The sequence below is a fragment of the Cokeromyces recurvatus genome, assembly GCF_025118155.1.
Source record: "Cokeromyces recurvatus strain NRRL 2243 chromosome Unknown BX663scaffold_50, whole genome shotgun sequence".
Taxonomy (NCBI): domain Eukaryota; kingdom Fungi; phylum Mucoromycota; class Mucoromycetes; order Mucorales; family Mucoraceae; genus Cokeromyces; species Cokeromyces recurvatus.
Window position 1 is genome coordinate 1 of NW_026251436.1, and position 17,707 is coordinate 17,707.

A 17,707-nucleotide genomic window follows, 5' to 3' on the forward strand; every position below is an offset into this window, starting at 1 on the left:
TGGCCATTAAGGCCTAAAGTCTTATTTGAAGATGCATCTGTATTCTTATAAATATATAAATATATAAATTTATTCTACAATAATGTATGTATGTATTATATAACTATCTTAACGTCTTTTATTTCCCTTTTTATCTCCTCTTCCTGGCACAGCTAATGCATGTCCGGTTTCCTTTATATGATTAAATAACTGATTTCTGGTCTCAAAACGTTCCATACAAACATTGCATGAATGCTAAAAAATAAAAAAATAAAAAATATTAGAGGCTTTGATAGGATTTTAGCATGTAACATATTTTATATTTTACTTCAGCAACTGTTTCTTCTTTTAACTTCTTTTTTTCTCTACGTTTTTCTCGTTTTGTTTTTGCACTTTGTTTTTCTACTGCTGGTTCTGAATCAGGTGTAGGTGTAGTAGAATTAGGAATTTGTTCTTGTATTATATTACTAGGTGACATATTTCTACTATGAGTGTTACTATTTCCTTGTCTTCTCCTCCTAGATCTTTGTTCTTCTTCTAAAGCAGCCGCTAACATACTTATCTCATCTTCAGCATTAGTATCTGGTGACACTTCATCAAATCCCCAACGAGGTGTCATCTTTTTAGTTTTATTCTTTTTCTTCTTCTTTTTATCTTGTTGTAAATTTAAATCCTCAAATTGTGCTGTGACTAATACTTCATCTTGTTCTTTAATTTCTTGAGGAACACTGATATCCTCTTCCGTCATCACAGATGGTTCATTGCTACCAAAATCAAATTGTTCTTCATCAGCAAGCATTTCTTGTCGTAATATCTCTACATTCTCGATATGACGTTTACTGCTTTCATGACTTATAAATTGACGTTCACTCTTATATGCTTTATCACATACAACACAGTAAAACTCTTTTATTTCATCGTCATCATCTTCATCAACTTCCTCATCATTGAACATGCCATCCTCTTCTTCATCTACTTTAGCCCATTCAGGTACTTGATATTCAGCTATTTTTGCCTGCATCTCTTGCTTTTCACGCAACATTCTTGCTTTCTGTTCTGCTGCTGCCGCTTCCTTTCTCTTTTGTTCTTCATTCAAATATGCTTTTACACGAGGATCACGTTTACGAACAAATTCAGCAAGACTCTATACAAGGTACACGGTTATTTACTAATTATAATTATTATATACATTACAAAACTTACACGAACTGTATCATTGTATTCTTTTCTAGCTGTCTCTCTGGCCTTTTTGTTTTCCTTTTCCATTTGTCTTCGTACATAACGACTTGGTGCTTCTGACAAACGCCATTTATCCATCCAAACAAAAGATTTAAAAGTACTAAAATTACACCAAGCACCATAAAAGTCCTTTATATAGGCGCCATATCCTAAATAGCCATCGTTGTCTGCAAATGGTGTATTCGCATTACCAAAAGATGGATAATCTGTAGCGGAATGAATATCATCTTCGGGAGGATTATTGCGAAATGCTTCTTCTTCTTCCATTGCCAATTTTTGAAATAAATTTCGGTAAACATTATAAAAACCCTATTTTGAATAAATAATGTGCTGATTCATATTTAATTTAGTCAATACCTTGGGTGTGTCTTCATATCCTTTAAATTCAGAGACACTGAAATAACGCATTAAATCCTCCGACGTTGTTCCTGCACTACTATCTTTTTGTCCTTTATAATCATCGCCTCTTAAAATAGAATCACGATGACCATCATACCTATTTACAGATTATTAATATAAATAAAAGAAAAAAAAACAAAACTAATTTATAATTAATCTACCAAGCTCTTTCTTGAGGATCAGATAATACTTCATAAGCCTCTTGGATTAATGCAAATCGTTCAGTAGCTTCTTGGATTCTATCACCATTTTTATCTAAATTGTGGCACAGTAAATAAATGCCAGAAACAACTTGGACAAATACGTACCAGGATGCCAAATTAATGCTTGTTTTCTGTACGCTTTTTTGATATCTAACGCGGAAGCCTGACGTTCTATGCCGAGGAGATCATAATAGCAAATACGCATTATGAATCAAATAAAACAAAAAAAAATAAAAATATAAAACGATTAGGATAAAATTTTGGTGTCAATCAGAATATCTATTGTCGGAAAATATTATTATTTTTTTTTTTTATTATTATTATTCCTGCTTCACTGCACAATACGTTTTTGCCTCTTTGCGAAAATGAAAATTGTTCTTTGCAGTTTATTATTATTACCATTATCAGTTCTAGGGCAATTTTTTAATTATGGTACACGATTTCCAAAAAATAAGCTTTACAATCTAGAGCCACAAACAATTGGATTAGACAACATTGACGGCACTGTTGCTGCTTTTGGTGACTTTAATGGCGACAAATTGTAAATTGATGGAATTACACTTATTATTTTTCTTTTATTGATTTGTTTTCTTTTATAGTACAGACTTATTTGTATTAAGTGCTGATCAAACATCTGTATCTATCTTTCTTTGGAATCATCGTACGTCTTTTTTTTTTAATAAAAAGGGAAAAAAAAAGAAAGTTAACCATTTTCTTATTTTCGATTTATAGAGGAATTTACGTTTAAGAGATTACCTACAGCTAGCTCAATACAACCTGGGTTTATCATAACTAATGTTGTTCCTGGAGATTATAATTACGATGGAAAACTAGATGTTTTGTTAATGGGGGAACAAAATCCAGAAAATAATCCAACTCATGAAATTAAAATGCAAATCTATATAGGCAACGGCAATGATACTTTTGGTATTTGCATTTACGAAAGAAAGAAAGAAAAAAAAAAAGGCATTTGTGAGAATTAATGCAGTTTAAAAATTAGAGCAAGAGGCAATTAAGCTACCTTCTGCGTATAATGCTTTACCTATTGTTTTAGATGTGAATGGAGATATGAAGACAGATATTTTAGGATATGCAGAAAATACAAACAAGTTAAGCGTTTGGATAAATGAAGCTTCAACCATGTCAAATGATACAACTTCATTATATAACTTGTAAGTGCGTTAGGTAATTTAAGCTTCTAATTATTTACATGTATTAAACTAGAACCTCAGCATCACCATTTTTCGATGAAAAAGTTACAGATAAATGTGTTTGGGCTAATCCTCATTCAAATGCTTTTGTCGATTTAAATGGGGATTGTCTAGCTGGCAAGTTAGAAATAAGATTTATTAAGTTTATATATTTATTTATATGTATATAAAACTGATGATTATAAATGTATAGACTTGATATTTGTTTGCACAAAGATGAGTGGTACACAGTCATTACAAATCTGGACTAACGATCGACAGCAGGGATTCGTATTACATCAAGAGGCTCAATTACCTACAGGAGCAGGACCACTTAGTTTTGGTGATATAGATGGAGATGGCTCAATTGATATTGTTTTCCCTGTATGCAAAAATGATATTTGTACAATCCATGTAGTCTATAATCAGCAAATTGGACTATGTCAGAATCAAAATGATAAATTGTGCCGAAAAGCACAAAATCTGTGTGTTGCAGATCACAACTTTAAATTTGATTTCACTAGACCTAATAGCGAAAATTATGTTGTCTTTGATCTTGATAGTGTCTTACTTGATGCTGGAGAAATAATTTTGACGAATGACAATGGTGGTTTTCGTGGAAAGCTGCCTGTCCCTATTCATATAGGTGACTATAATTTAGATGGTTATCCTGATGTTTTAGTTACTACAACGGAGAGAGTAATTCTATTGAAATCAGTCTTATGCACTTTAGAATTATGTACAAGCAATGCTAAGGCCTCAAGTAGAAGGTCCTTTGAAGTTGTTACTACAGGAGCTGAAATTTTGAATCAATTATCTAATCCTAGTCAAGCTACATTCTTTGATATTGATGAAGATGTATCGTATAAACAAAATAAAATCCAAGACATTAACATTAATTATGTATATACATATATTTATATATCTATTTATATATTTAGGGAACATTGGATATCTTAGTTTTACAAAATATACAAGGCAAAGATGCGGGGCGACTACCAAATTTTATTGTCAATAATTACTTCAATGACGCCTTCTTTTTGAAAGGGTTAGGTAAAAGATACTTATTTAAATATTCTTATTTTACTCATCTATATAAAAAAATTCAGTTTCGAATGGAGCTGAAGATTTAACAGCTTATGGAGTAAGCTATCCTGGTGCATCATTAAAATTTACAGTTCTAGATACATCAGGTGTAAAACGATCCCATCAAGTTTCTCAACTATCTCAATCAGCTTATATGTCATTATTGACGCCATATTGTTTATTTGGACTAGGAAGAACTAATAATTATGTTGAAGAACTATTTGCAGGCGTTTCTCGCCATCAGCATAAAAATTACTTTTTTTACGAAGGTGTAATTCCTAATTCACAACTAGTCTTTTTACCTTATCAGCCAGATCATATCCAAGATAGTTCATCTTGGAAAGTCGAATTATATATCAAACCCGCTGATTATGTGCCTTGGGTATTAGCTGTTTTAGTAGCTGCCTCTATTATACTAGGTATTGTAGTTGTTGTACTTCGTATTGTAGAAAAGAGAGAAGATGAAATGGAAAGAAGGAAAGCACTGCATATCATAAATTTTGATGCGCTGTAGTTATATTGGATAAAATAATAAAAATATATAATACCTTTTTTTTTTCTCTATTTAACATATACATGTATATACACATATGTTCTTATTATAATAGCTACCATTTCTATACATAATATTGTTGAAGTATAAAATATATACATATTACAAATATACGAAATATAATAAGGATTTATTGTCTTGGCTTGAGTTATAAATAATAATTAATTCTTTTTAGGTGTTAAGTCTTCAGAAGTCTGGGCAGCAGCGAAATTCCATTTACGCTATAAAAGAGAAAGGAGTTAATTAAACGGTCAATTCTATTTGTAAGAAATATTTTTTACATCTGTGCTGTAAGCCAAAATAGTAAGACCAACGGGAACAGCAAGACACCACAATAAAGTTTGTCTTGTAGTTCTTTTATTCCAACCAAAGTAAAGATGTGTATTTTCTCGAAGATGAGCCCAACGTTCAATCGCAGGATCTACTTTAAGTCCTTCAGCCATGTTGTAAATAAATAAGTCAAAAAAAAAAAAAAAGAAAAGAAAAAAAATGAAAGAAAGAGAGAGAGAGGTATAGTTTATTTCTTTCTCAGCGATTACCCAAGGGTAAAGGTACTGACAATTGCATCACCAAAATATAAAATGCGGAGAAGTTTCAAAAATTTCCATAAATGTATAATCTACATACACCACATATTAGAGCTTGTGCTATAGACTCTTATTCATAAGAAAGCAAGTATCGATATAATTGAAAACCGAATATGTGACAAAATATATTTATTAGATATATAGTAGCAGAGCTAGAAATACACTACTTTTATGTTCTTCAGCCAGTAATTATTTTCTATATGATATAGCACATTGTTTCTTACTACTATTCTGCTGTTAAAGGAATTTTTATCTGTTTATATAAAACCCGAATAGTAACAAATAGATTATAATAGATAATATTAAATGACCGTTATATTTAATTCTTGTGAATGAATAATTATAAGAACTTTAGAAAGTGAGAGAAGATTTAATCTTTTTATCACTATTGAAGTTGCTATAATAAATTTTATAAAAATATAGATTCGGCTTCACTTATATATGTCTAAAGTTATAACAATATTTTATACACAGTACACGTAATATACAATCTTTAATAATCAAGTTCCAATTTACCAAACAATATCATGGGATATCTATTGAAGACCATAATCATTCATTTTTTTCAATGATAGCAGAACTTATGTAACTGATGCATAACTTTATATCAATAATGGTAAAAATGCCAGTTCTCTATCAGCATCTAAGAAGTCTGTTGAAACTCTGAGAAAGAATAACAATAAATATATACACATTTTTTTTATTTACCAACATTTAAGCATTGAGTTCTATAAGTATGCAAAATATTTCTTAATTTTTCCATATAACTCTACAACTTCATTTTTGGTGAACGCAGTTGCGTTACATTATAGCAACTATACATCACGATTTATTTTTTGCCTGTATCATTTGTTTCATTCTTCTTCACATTTCATCTTACCAAATCATAGTGCTATAGTGTGAATCGCAAATATCACTTTATACTACCCTAACACATATTTATTCACAAATATAATTCCAAATTTCAACATAAGTTTAATAACCATCCTCAAGCCATGCCGTTACAGTCAAGGCAAAAAGGTGGCAATGATCAGCTCACGCAAGAAAACAGTGATAATGAATGTGAATTACCTAGTAGCAGATGGCTTTCCAAAGACGATGCCGAATTATTGGTCTCGATGTGTCTGCCATGCAACAATGCCTTTTATAAACTACAACAATCCTTACAAACACAAAAATGGAACTCTCTCTTGAAGACCACATTCACTATGCCTTGTCTTGTACTTCGATACTGCTTTTGTCATCAAACAAATACCCTGATGACCTTCTTCCTTTTTTTTTTTTTTTTTTTTTTTTGGACGTACACAGCTTGATAGCCGCCATTGACCATATCAAAACTTTTTACAACATTAACAAACCACCTCTGCCTACTGAGACTATCATGGATATTATCAAAATTATTCAAGAGGTTCTGGACGGCACCGTCCTGTTCTTCATCAGAGCTAGAACTACTGTCTCTCAGTGTATCTCATAATCGGATCAAGGAATTTCCCACAATGCACTAGCTTCTTCTGTTGAAAGTGTCAGTTATTCTTCAACAATACAGCGCAATTAAAAATAAAATTTCGTTCGTACAGCAATAAAATGCCGCTTTTTATAGGAAAAACCTTTTAATTAACTTATTATATATCACAGCCTTTTTAAGATGAAAAACTCCTTTTTTTTTACAGAGATGGACAATACAAAATTTATAATGAAGAGGGTCAATTAACGTATAATCCGATGGAGGTTCTTATATCAATTATCGGCGATCCTAATATTGTTCTTGAAACTTTAACAGACCATTCCTCTTATATGAAAAACAAACCGTTGAAAAAAAAACAAATAGTTAATCTTTGCAGGAAATATATCCGTACATTCTAGGTCCTTCCACTAAACTTTTTTTATCGTATTTAATGTTATCAGATGTTTTTGTGCAGGTCGTGTGCTAATATTAATCTCTGAGAAGAGCGTACTTTTGTTCGTATTTGAATACGACATGTTATTTCTGATTAGGCGACATTTTATTGCTGTACGAACGAAATTTTACTTCTGGTGAAGCGACATTTTGTTTGGTCCGGACGACATAATTTATTAGACCAATTGTACTTTTTTTTTTTTTTTTTTTTTTTTGTGGGGAAAATTCATCGGATTTCAGATATTTTATTTAAGCTTCCGGCAGGAGAAAAAAAATGGCAGCTTCTTAGTCGAGAACTTATGATGGAATGAATGCCCGAACTATATTATATAACTTGTCAGTGTTAGCAATGTCGATCAGAAGAACCGTCAATGTAAAGATGATAGAGGATAGTTTTAACCAAAGATGAAGATTAAGCTCTAACATATCCTGAAAAAAAGTGAATATAAAGAGGAGATAAAATCAGTGTTAGATCTATCAACCCCAGTATTGGATATTAGTTATTCAAGCAGATTCAAATAACAAAGGTTGAATACGAATACGACTTGCTGGTTGAAAAGAGCAATACAAAGTTTTCATAAAAGGGTTAAGAATTTTGCCTCACGACAAAGTTTACTGGAATATGGTGTCGTGCAAACAAAAATCTGAAAAGATAATGTGTTGCCAATTGCTAGAAGGAAAATATTTTTGAGAAAAAAAATGGTTTGACCAGAAACCAAGGGTGAGAAAAGATTTGAAGGAGTCAAAATAGAAGAGAGATTCAATAATAGGAGAGTGGTAATATAGAGTTCGGCCGATTGAACACTACGGGTAGGTAAAACATCAAATAGATATATATATAAAAGAGGTTTAAAATCATTATTAATAAGTTGTATAAAATCTTTACGTTTTGTAGCAAATATGATGGGCCGTAGATAGGAGGTAGACGTATTAAAATATCAGTTGCAGGCTATCCTTAATATAAGGAATGCTGATATAGAATAAGATCTTATCTATATTATCTTCATGATTCAAGGTATGAGCAGGCAAGATTAGACTACCAAGTCAGCATCATTGTAAATTTAGGTATTTAGATATGAAATAAATAGGCAAATATTATCTACAAATCCCTCTTAGATATTGAATATGGACTTGTATTAAAAAAATATTGTATATAACATGCCAAAGCTTGAACAGTTGAAGACTATTGAGCACTACGGTACGATCTTGTAATAAAGATTGTGCTAATAAATGCGATTGAAAAAAAAAAATACATATTAGAAATTTCTAATGTCTAGCACGTCCGTAATTTAACAAAGCTCTTTTGTTTCAAATATACATATACATTTATTTGTGTATGTATATTTGGTATATTTATATTTTTGTAGTATTTTTTATTACTCTTTATTTTCTAATATTATGGAGATATACTTTGTAAATTGAGTAAGCTAGATTGATATAATTTGTATTAAACTTTATATGTTTTTTAGAAACACGGTATGAAACTAAGCATGCTTTCTGTATTATGAGCGTTTGCAAGTGATAAAGATCAATTTTATTCACCAACCTATTATATCCTGGCCCCTATTATCCACTATTACTTTTTCTTAACTATTATTTTACACATATATACATATTCGTATCGTTATAGCAAAGTAATACAATGGAGAAAATTAAATGCAATATAACTCTACTAGTACTCTACTGTAAATATAGTAGTAATTTAATATACAAGATATTAAAATGTATTCATATAAAAATGCTTTTTACTAGAAATATTATAATAAAACAGAAATACGCAATAAGAGTAGCGCTAATGATATAAAAAAACTGTACACTACATTAAGTAATAATTAAAATATTATAGTTATTATATTATCATTATTTACAATTAATTATGTTGTTGTATACAAATAATATACCAAGTATGCGTATATGCATAAGCATTAATAAGGTAGTTATAAAAGTGTACTGCATATAAACTTGTTCATATGTGTTGAGGACATTATAGATAAACTTATACATGTGATGATGTATCGAATGAAGTAATAATAATAGTAATAAAAAAAGATCCCATTTTCTTTTCCTTTTTTCTTTTTCTTTTTCTTTTTTTTTTTTTTACATCAAATTGCAACAACCACTAGTTCCTCTGTTTCCCTTTGCGGCCGGCGCAAATGGATCTTCGTCTTTACTAACTGGACCCCATGTTAATGGTAAAAGTGGATCTCTTGTTGTTGTACAATAATCAACTAAACTATATATAAGATGTTAATCATAATTAATCCCATGCTTTATATTATACCTTGAAGCAGCTTCTGAAACTGGAATACGTGGTAAGTCAAGTTGTTCTTTTAAACGCTCATTATATTCCAATATTCTTTTTAGTTTTGCTTCTGATATATTGTACGACTTTTTTGATGTCAATTGGGTATAATTATTTGACATTGTTGATTAATTATTAAAAAAAAAAAAAAAAAAAAAAAAAAAAAAGTGTATTTTTGTGGGCAATATTATGACCACATCTATTTACTTTTTTTTTTTTTTCCTTTGGTACGCTTTAAAATTTAAACTAAGCACAAATAAAAAAAATCGAGCATCAGTCAAGGTATAAAAAAAAAACAGATAAATAAAATAAAAATAAACTGGCCAATGGGTAAATGGCTTCTAGAATTTCTGAACTATTCTAGTCAGTTCAAAAAATGATAAAAAGCAACTAAAAACCCTTTTAGGACGAAAGGCAAGAGTTAAAGACCAACTGAATTATAGTGCTAGTAAGGGGATTCAGAAATGAGTGTGGATAGTGAAAAGGTGGAGAATGGAAGTCAAGCTATCTTGTGTAATATAGAACATACAGAATACCATTGTGCAAACCATAGAGAAGTTGGTATTGTGATTCAATATAGTCAGGATGGAAACTTATTAAGGAAAAGGGAAGGGGTATCTTTAATTGCTTGTAATATTTGTAATTTGTAGCACTTAGGGAGATAATATATTGAATGAGATCTATTAAACAGTAATCAGAAAAATGCAATATGACGGAGAACCATGAGGTAACCAGCGGAGATATTGACTTTAATTAGAAAGTGTTGCAGACAGATTAACGTTTGGAATGTATTTCATTTAGGAAGGTAAAGCGAAATATTTACGAAAAGACTTATGTCAAAACACTCAATAAGAAGTATATGTCATTTAAGAAACGCATTTGATAAAGGCAATATTATTGTGAGTGACTTCTAGGTTATTAAAGATAAGGTGTCTGTCTCGTAAGTAATGCATCTTTGGGAAGAGCATAAGTTTTAAAGCAACAAATTGAGCTTATAGTAGGTGTATACGATCTTGTATAGTAGACAATTTAGTAAGATGCAGTTTGATCATATTGTAATATGAGGAATATCTATCAAATATATACATAAGGCAGCTATTTTGATAGTATTCAATAGATTCTATAATTTTGGAGTTAAATGTGTCAATGGTTGAGCCATACTCTATCTGTGAGCGGCTAATTTTTTTATAGAAACAGAAAACTAGTAGTCTGTCAATTTCCGATTTGTTGATGCTGAACGAAGCAATTTAGTTTATTGTAGACTAAGACTTATCAACATTATTTTGGACAAGTGTATACAGATTTAAAAACTCACAGTGCTTATCAGATATTCCAAGTTACGAAAAGTGTTTATACTCAGGTAATAATATATTATATAGAGTGTAACGTTGGGACAAAATTTTCGGGCAAGAACAATATATTTCTGTGGGTGTCATTTACATTCTAAAAAATAAATAAAGACTAAAATAAGGAGAAAGTCGCTATAAAGATTACATTAGCGGCATAAAGTAAGCAGAGTAAGTTAAGAGCCAGTTGCACTGGGTTATTCTAGTGGTCATCAATGAACACTTGCAATAGCTTTAATATATTATTTAGATTATTATTATAAAAATAATAATAATAAAGGTGAGTAAATAGAATCCTGTAATACTCCAGTATTTATAGGAAAACTAAATAATGTTGTATTTTTAAAAAGTACTACAACTTGAACGTCATCGAATGAACTATGAAGCATATTAAGAAGAGAAACAGATAAATAATTTTGTAGTGTTTGCCATATATATTTTTGATCCATGATATCATATATGGATTTAATATCGAAAAAAAAAGCTAATGTTAGATAGATGTTATGTTTATGTCTAAAAATATGACTTATTTCTACTAAACGCAGAGCTTGATCAGGAAAAGATCAAGTTTTATGAATTCTCCCTTGTGAAATATCTAGCATGGAACTGTTTGCCACAAGATAAGATTACATGTACTTTTCAAGAATTTTTTTTTGAAAAATTAACGTGAAACTAACCGGTCTATAATTTGTAGAGTCAATTGATGGGCATTTTTTTATGAATAGAGACAATCCAAGCAATACGCTAATTTTACGGAATATATAACCATTGCTAACAAAGTTGAAACAAATATAGAAATAGTATTTTCATTTTATTTATTAAAAGCAGAGGTATTTCAAGTCTTTTGATATGATTGATGATATATCCCCATCAATAAAGATAAAGACACAATATAAAAAAAATAAAAAATAAAAAAATAAAAAAGAGAGAGAGAGAAAGACTAAGTGATTAATCCAATACTGACTATTTAAATATGATTTCAAAAAAGAACTAATTCTAACTATTGTTTCATTCAGAAATTTGAAAGAGTATTTCTATGTAATTTCAAACAGTATTATTATTTAAAGCGTGTTTTACTGAGTTACGCTATAGATGTAATCAAAAGGACGAATCAAGGCTTAGTTTCTGATATACACATCGATTTAATAGAATGACAAATATATATATATATATATTATCTTTAATCTTCTAGTTAACTAAAGATATTCGAATAGAGCTTGATCCAGTTAAATACTGCTCCAATAATTATTGTTCCTGTATATTTTGATCCGGGAACACTTGTGCAATAACGAGTGATGATGAGCCTTATAATATTATTTAAAGAAAGCTTCATAATACATATATTGATGCTTATGTTTGAATAATATGTCTACACATAAGGACTAGATCGCATATAAATGTATCAATAATATCTACTGCTGTAACTATAGCTAGAATACAACACTGACATCAAGTAAGTTTTTATAGTAATTCGACGATTATCAAAATAAGGAAGAGTTAACTACCCTTTACATAATTCTGTATTTGAGGTAATCAAACAAACAATATTAAAGAAAATGGTTTCATCTTATTTATAAATATTCCTTCATAATCTATAAATCTAAAAACGTTATATATTTCATTAACACTATTAAATATATATATATATATTTGGTCATAACTAATATTTCTCTTTGACCTTAAGTTATATTAGCAAGATCAAAAAAAGTTGTACTAAAAATGAAGATAGTTATCTATATGCTTCTGCAAGACAAATGACATTAATGAAAGTGCAATATTGGATAACAATAGAGAATTGTATGAAATTATTACAGTTTATTATTATTTCTCCCTTAGTAGCTATTTCTACTAAAATTGTAACTTGTTATTATTTCTGGAAGTTCAACTAATGCGTCAATATTAATTCATAGTGAATACTTGATTACAGCTACCACTACCACTACTACTACTATTATTATTATTATTGTTATTATTATCACGAGATATTATTATATTATACTATGTATCGTCATGTATGTAAATTATAAATATGCGTAATTGAATATAACAGTTATCTACTTTAAAAGATTATCTTGTTATATAATACAATGTATAATCATGATTACATGCTCAAATACTCTAAAATTTGCAAGTTAATTTAAAATTTATTTTCTCAACTGTACTGCAATACATGCATATACATGTGTATATAACGGATGAAACTCTATAGTTATTTTAGATTCTTTATTATATTTACTTTAAGGTATACATGTGCAAATATTTATAATATATATGTATATATATTAATATATGTCAAAGAAAAATATGTATTTTTTTTTTTAATTTAATAATTTTTTTGTATGAGAAACAGCAGCAGATGTTATACGAATATTCACAGTTGTACGAATAGATAAAATTGTTTGATACAACAACCAGGCTGCATATGATATAACCAAGACACAAAACTGTACGAGTTTCATATGATGAAAGTAATTTATAAGTTGTCGATGATGTTGATGAACCTTTATCAGTTTATTGTTGTTATTACTATTACGGTCAGTATTTTGTTTCTTATTGTATTGTAACGACAAGAAGATGATTATTAAATAAAAATTGATACATCTCTTCTTTAAATAAGATGCAATGAATACCAATAATTCCCATAAGTTATCATCTTCTTCCTCTTCTTCTTCTTCTTCTTCTTTATCACTAAAATAATAGCTATGATGGTAATTTAATGTTTCTTTTACTGGTGAATTTGGCAAATAATAAATTTGTTTAGCCTCTGGATCAAAACGAACTGTTTGTTTTTGTTGACTCTTTGAAACGTTATATTTCTCGGGTTGTAAAAACAGCAATGGTTGTTTCTTCACATTATTATTTTTAATACCGATTTAAGAATGAGTTGTTTTTTATTAACATTATTCCCAGTTGTAGTGAATGAGGTTAGTAAGGATGGATGTGTATTTATTCTTAATTTTTTATTATGTTGGTGAGAATCAGATGATAAGTCATCATTAGGTAAAAATAAAGGACCATATAACCCTAAATAGATATATGTTATATAAGAAGCTAATATGTATCATTAGGTGTATGTAGTCTATTTACAAGTTATGTCTGCTTCTTTTTGCCTATTCAGACGATCGTTTAATATCAAATTATGTATTTAATAGATCACTTTTTTTTTTTTTACCAGTTAACACTAGAAGGATTTATTAATGGATTAGAATAGCTCAAGTTTCTTGTACATATTCTTGCCATTTGTCTCCAAACTGTATTTTCATATCGAATCTGTCGAATACGTTCATTCGACAACTTTCTTAATTCCTTAGTCTTTATACATGTATTGCATGATGCTATATTAGTTTTAAATAATAGATTTGACCTCTGTACTTTTAATTCTCGGTATGCTTGAATCAAATCTGTAGAAGACCATTCATGAGATAAATAATCTATACAAACACATGCTTTCATGATATTAAACTAGATAAAAGAAAGAAAAAGAAAGAAAAGATTCAAGTTTTTATGCACAAATTTTTTGTATTCATATACATGTATTTATATATAAGAGCTGAAACACTAATATTGATTTTTTTTTTCACAATAGAGTTGCGCATCACAAATTTTTTTTTTCCCTTCATTTAAAATTACTATTAAACCTAGTCCAGTGAAAAGAATACGAATTCTATCCATAATAAAAATAAAAAAAAAAGTATAATAGACTCTTTAAATGACATTATGTATGTTTAATCAAAACCATACAATTCTTGTTTAATATATTCTCTATCATTTCTATATGTATTACAGCCAAATGAACTATGGATTATACTCAATCATCATAGTGACATCTAAATATGACTTGTCTATTTCCCACTGAAGATCATATCTAGTATACAATATGTAATAAATTTTAAGTTTACCTTTTACTTATCTGAATCAACAAGAGTCTGTATAATTGACACTCGTATCAAGCCTTATCTCCGCGCAATGAAAAGATAAGGCGAGAATAGAATCTTGTTAAAGTCAAGTTATATAATCAAATTCATATAGTTATTTGGATAAATGGATACAATTTTCAGTAAAAGGGAAAAAAAAATAACAACTCCTTACACTAATCACTGAAGAATTAATATAAAGGCATTTACTATACAGCATTTATCACATTTTACAAAGATAAGATAGTGAAATAGTCTAATGTTTATCCTTTACTATTCGTTAGTTTTGTAAGTTTTAAAAAAAATGCATATTTAAGTTTAAAAAAAAAAATAAATAATTAAATCTCAAGCTACTTCTCAATATTGTAGCTGGGTATTCATCTCTTTTTATCCTTAGCTTTTACGCTTTTAAAAATATCTCCTATCTTATCAGATTACTTCTGATCAAAATATTCTTCAAAACATTACAGTTCCTCAAAATGAAATGCAAAGTTAATCAAGACTACTCTTCCTTACGACATACACTGTCATAGAGGTGTCTCACTAATTTTAGAATATCCATGAAAAAAAAAACGAATTGTAATTGATATACTTAATAAAGGCCATCCTCTTATTAAGCATGTTTAAAATGAAATAGTCAATTATAAATGGTCTAATAATTTTGCTTATCATTATTCTAATGAAGAGTAAGCGTTAACCAGATAATATAAAATTCATTCAGGAAAAAAAAAAAGGTGAGGGGGGGAGGGAGAAGCATAGGAATGCTTAAAGAAGAGTCCGGCTCGAAAGATAAATAAAAGTCTTTTAATTGGCCTTTTCTTGCAAAAAATAATTAAAAAAAATGCTTCCTCTCTCTCTATTTTTTTTTTTTTTTTTTAAAAATAGCCCTGGGGGAGGGGATATTGTTAAATACACAAAATGTAATGATTCAGAAAAGTGTTTATTTATTTATTTTTAAACAATAATAATAATAATAATAAGGGGGAAGGTGATATGCTGAGAATACAGAAGCAGATATTAACAAAGAATCAATGTTTTTTATATTCTTCACATGCGCTTAAATCATCTCGACTTGTTGTTGCTCGTTTTCAACATAATAAATCCCTACAATCAGAGGCAACTGCTCGCTCGGGTATCTTTTCCCCTTTTTTTACACCTACCTCTGAAGAAATAGTAGAAGAGAAAGCTAGACGTCATTATCCTCGTGTCAATTCTTATCAGATTGCAAAACGTAAAACACCACCAACATGCACAAAGATGCTAGTGCGTGATTTCATTGATGATTCCCTTTATAATCCTAATTATGGTTATTTCTCAAAACAAGCCGTCATTTTCTCTCCTGAAACAGATTTTGATTTCAATGCTATGAGAGACCACTTGGAGTTTATGAATATTTTAGGTCAATTATATAAGGACATTGAAAATGAAGCCGATGAAGTGGATGAAGTAGCAAGACAAGTATGGCATACGCCAACTGAATTATTTAAGGTATTTATCAAGTAAATATTTTTATGTGTGAACATGTCTAATTACAATCTTTTTATTATTATTATTATTTTCTATATTTATTATACATTAGCCCTGGTATGGTTATGCCGTTGCTAAATATCTTGTATCAGAATACAAGTTAAACTTATTTCCTCATAAGGATTTAATTATTTATGAAATGGGTGCTGGTAATGGTACTTTAATGCTAAATATTTTGGATTATATTCAGCAAAATGAACCTGCTATCTATAAAAGGGTTCAGTATAATATTATTGAAATTTCTGGAAAATTAGCAGAGCGACAATCTGAAAGACAAGATGTTAGAGATGCTAAAGATCAACATAAATGTGTTAAAATTATCAATAAAAGTATATTTGACTGGAATATTCATGTACCGGATCAATGCTTTGTTTTAGGCATGGAAGTAATTGTAAGTTTTATAACTACCTTTACAAAAAAAAAAAAAAAAAAAAAAAAAAAAAAAAAAACTGATTTTTATAACCCATAGGATAATTTTGCTCATGATATAATTCGTTATGATATGGACACATTAAAACCTTATCAAGCACTTGTGAGTACAGATGCAAAAGGTGATTATACTGAAATATATGAGCCTGTAGGCAATGATGGATTGATTAATAGATATCTTGCTGTGCGAGATCAAACACGCTACCGTTCACCTGTACTCTCAAAACAACTTTGGTTAAAATGTTTACAATCACTGCCTTTAGCACCTAACATGACATCTAGAGAATTTATTCCCACAAAATTATTTTTGTTGCTGGAAACTCTTAAAAACTATTTCCCCCAGCATCGCTTAGTCCTTTCTGATTTCTCTTATTTACCAGATGCAGTAGAAGGTGTGGATGGGCCCGTGGTGCAAACTCGATATAGAGGTACAATGGTTCCCTGTTCAACATATATGGTTCAGCCAGGATGGTTTGATATCTTCTTCCCAACAAATTTTGAACTTTTAAGAGACATGTATTTGCTGGTCTGTCGTGGAACAAGAGCAGGAAATGATAAATTAGTTAAAGTCTTGACGCATCGTGATTTCTGTGAAAGATATGGTGATGTAGAGAGAACAAGAACAAGGAGTGGTGAGAACCCAATGCTTATGTACTATGAAAATATGAAAATGATTTTAACTTAGCGTGTAAAGTTCATATGTTGGTTGTTTGCTCAGACACGTTATGAAATTACCTAAAAAAGATGAAAAAAGATGATTTTTTTCCCTTGTGTTTGTGTTTAATGTAACAAAGTTTTTATTATATTTTAGCCTTATATGAAATAAAAGTATTTGCATCTTTTATTTTATTTTATTTTATTTTTATTTATCACATATATCGATATAACAAAACATGAACGAGTAAATAAATATATTCATTACGTAATATATATATGTATACATGTATATTTTTTAGTTACCAATATAATATATGTAGACTTCATCTCGATTTACATTCTACAATCTTGTTAGAGCTAGCAGAAATTTTGGCTGATTCTCGAGCAAAGTCAACTACA

General features: G+C 29.4%; 8 protein-coding genes across 8 annotated transcripts; 4 read left to right on the forward strand and 4 right to left on the reverse strand.

The window, feature by feature from the left end:
* Positions 1-175: 175 nt before the first annotated feature.
* Positions 176-2,025, reverse strand: BX663DRAFT_481195 (uncharacterized protein; the record flags this gene model as incomplete). Its single annotated transcript, XM_051524358.1, has 5 exons — positions 176-1,123; positions 1,183-1,527; positions 1,576-1,714; positions 1,779-1,872; positions 1,926-2,025. 5 exons carry the CDS (start codon positions 2,023-2,025, stop codon positions 260-262), a joined length of 1,542 nt encoding a protein of 513 aa, XP_051377735.1. The 3' UTR covers positions 176-259.
* Positions 2,026-2,154: 129 nt separating this feature from the next.
* Positions 2,155-5,110, forward strand: BX663DRAFT_481196 (uncharacterized protein). Its single transcript, XM_051524359.1, has 8 exons — positions 2,155-2,361; positions 2,420-2,481; positions 2,553-2,747; positions 2,821-2,992; positions 3,045-3,148; positions 3,225-3,868; positions 3,952-4,063; positions 4,120-5,110. The coding sequence occupies exons 1-8, from the start codon at positions 2,186-2,188 to the stop codon at positions 4,608-4,610; spliced, it is 1,956 nt and encodes a 651-aa protein (XP_051377736.1). The 5' UTR covers positions 2,155-2,185; the 3' UTR covers positions 4,611-5,110.
* BX663DRAFT_444471 (uncharacterized protein) lies at positions 4,811-5,092 on the reverse strand (the record flags this gene model as incomplete). The annotated part of the gene is made up of 2 exons (XM_051523623.1): positions 4,811-4,870; positions 4,931-5,092. The coding sequence occupies 2 exons, from the start codon at positions 5,090-5,092 to the stop codon at positions 4,811-4,813; spliced, it is 222 nt and encodes a 73-aa protein (XP_051377737.1).
* Positions 5,111-6,231: 1,121 nt separating the features above from the next.
* Positions 6,232-6,710, forward strand: BX663DRAFT_490582 (uncharacterized protein; the record flags this gene model as incomplete). The annotated part of the gene is made up of 2 exons (XM_051524963.1): positions 6,232-6,475; positions 6,553-6,710. The coding sequence occupies 2 exons, from the start codon at positions 6,232-6,234 to the stop codon at positions 6,708-6,710; spliced, it is 402 nt and encodes a 133-aa protein (XP_051377738.1).
* A 176-nt stretch (positions 6,711-6,886) lies between these two features.
* BX663DRAFT_444391 (uncharacterized protein) lies at positions 6,887-7,099 on the forward strand (the record flags this gene model as incomplete). The annotated part of the gene is made up of 1 exon (XM_051523621.1): positions 6,887-7,099. A coding segment is annotated over one exon (213 nt), but the record flags the coding sequence as incomplete, so codon positions are not given.
* A 2,010-nt stretch (positions 7,100-9,109) lies between these two features.
* Positions 9,110-9,612, reverse strand: BX663DRAFT_294572 (uncharacterized protein). The gene is made up of 2 exons (XM_051522019.1): positions 9,415-9,612; positions 9,110-9,339 (listed from the first exon to the last, which is right to left on the reverse strand). The coding sequence occupies exons 1-2, from the start codon at positions 9,555-9,557 to the stop codon at positions 9,231-9,233; spliced, it is 252 nt and encodes an 83-aa protein (XP_051377740.1). The 5' UTR covers positions 9,558-9,612; the 3' UTR covers positions 9,110-9,230.
* Positions 9,613-12,976: 3,364 nt separating this feature from the next.
* On the reverse strand, positions 12,977-14,322 carry BX663DRAFT_527103 (uncharacterized protein). The gene is made up of 3 exons (XM_051529988.1): positions 13,964-14,322; positions 13,651-13,805; positions 12,977-13,627 (listed from the first exon to the last, which is right to left on the reverse strand). Exons 1-3 carry the CDS (start codon positions 14,232-14,234, stop codon positions 13,100-13,102), a joined length of 954 nt encoding a protein of 317 aa, XP_051377741.1. The 5' UTR covers positions 14,235-14,322; the 3' UTR covers positions 12,977-13,099.
* Positions 14,323-15,688: 1,366 nt separating this feature from the next.
* Positions 15,689-17,468, forward strand: BX663DRAFT_584116 (S-adenosyl-L-methionine-dependent methyltransferase; the record flags this gene model as incomplete). The annotated part of the gene is made up of 3 exons (XM_051532226.1): positions 15,689-16,183; positions 16,275-16,613; positions 16,692-17,468. The coding sequence occupies 3 exons, from the start codon at positions 15,689-15,691 to the stop codon at positions 17,334-17,336; spliced, it is 1,479 nt and encodes a 492-aa protein (XP_051377742.1). The 3' UTR covers positions 17,337-17,468.
* Between the last annotated feature and the right edge of the window lie 239 nt (positions 17,469-17,707).

Coding starts and splice junctions, on each gene's coding strand:
- BX663DRAFT_481196 (XM_051524359.1), top strand. CDS start 2,186: ATGAAAATTGTTCTTTGCAGTTTATTATTATTACCATTATCAGTTCTA. Junction 2,482..2,552: donor TATCTTTCTTTGGAATCATC/GTACGTCTTTTT, acceptor TTCGATTTATAG/AGGAATTTACGTTTAAGAGA. Junction 4,064..4,119: donor CTTCTTTTTGAAAGGGTTAG/GTAAAAGATACT, acceptor AAAAAAATTCAG/TTTCGAATGGAGCTGAAGAT.
- BX663DRAFT_294572 (XM_051522019.1), bottom strand. CDS start 9,557: ATGTCAAATAATTATACCCAATTGACATCAAAAAAGTCGTACAATATA. Junction 9,340..9,414: donor GTTTCAGAAGCTGCTTCAAG/GTATAATATAAA, acceptor TACAACAACAAG/AGATCCACTTTTACCATTAA.
- BX663DRAFT_527103 (XM_051529988.1), bottom strand. CDS start 14,234: ATGAAAGCATGTGTTTGTATAGATTATTTATCTCATGAATGGTCTTCT. Junction 13,806..13,963: donor TCCATTAATAAATCCTTCTA/GTGTTAACTGGT, acceptor ATATCTATTTAG/GGTTATATGGTCCTTTATTT.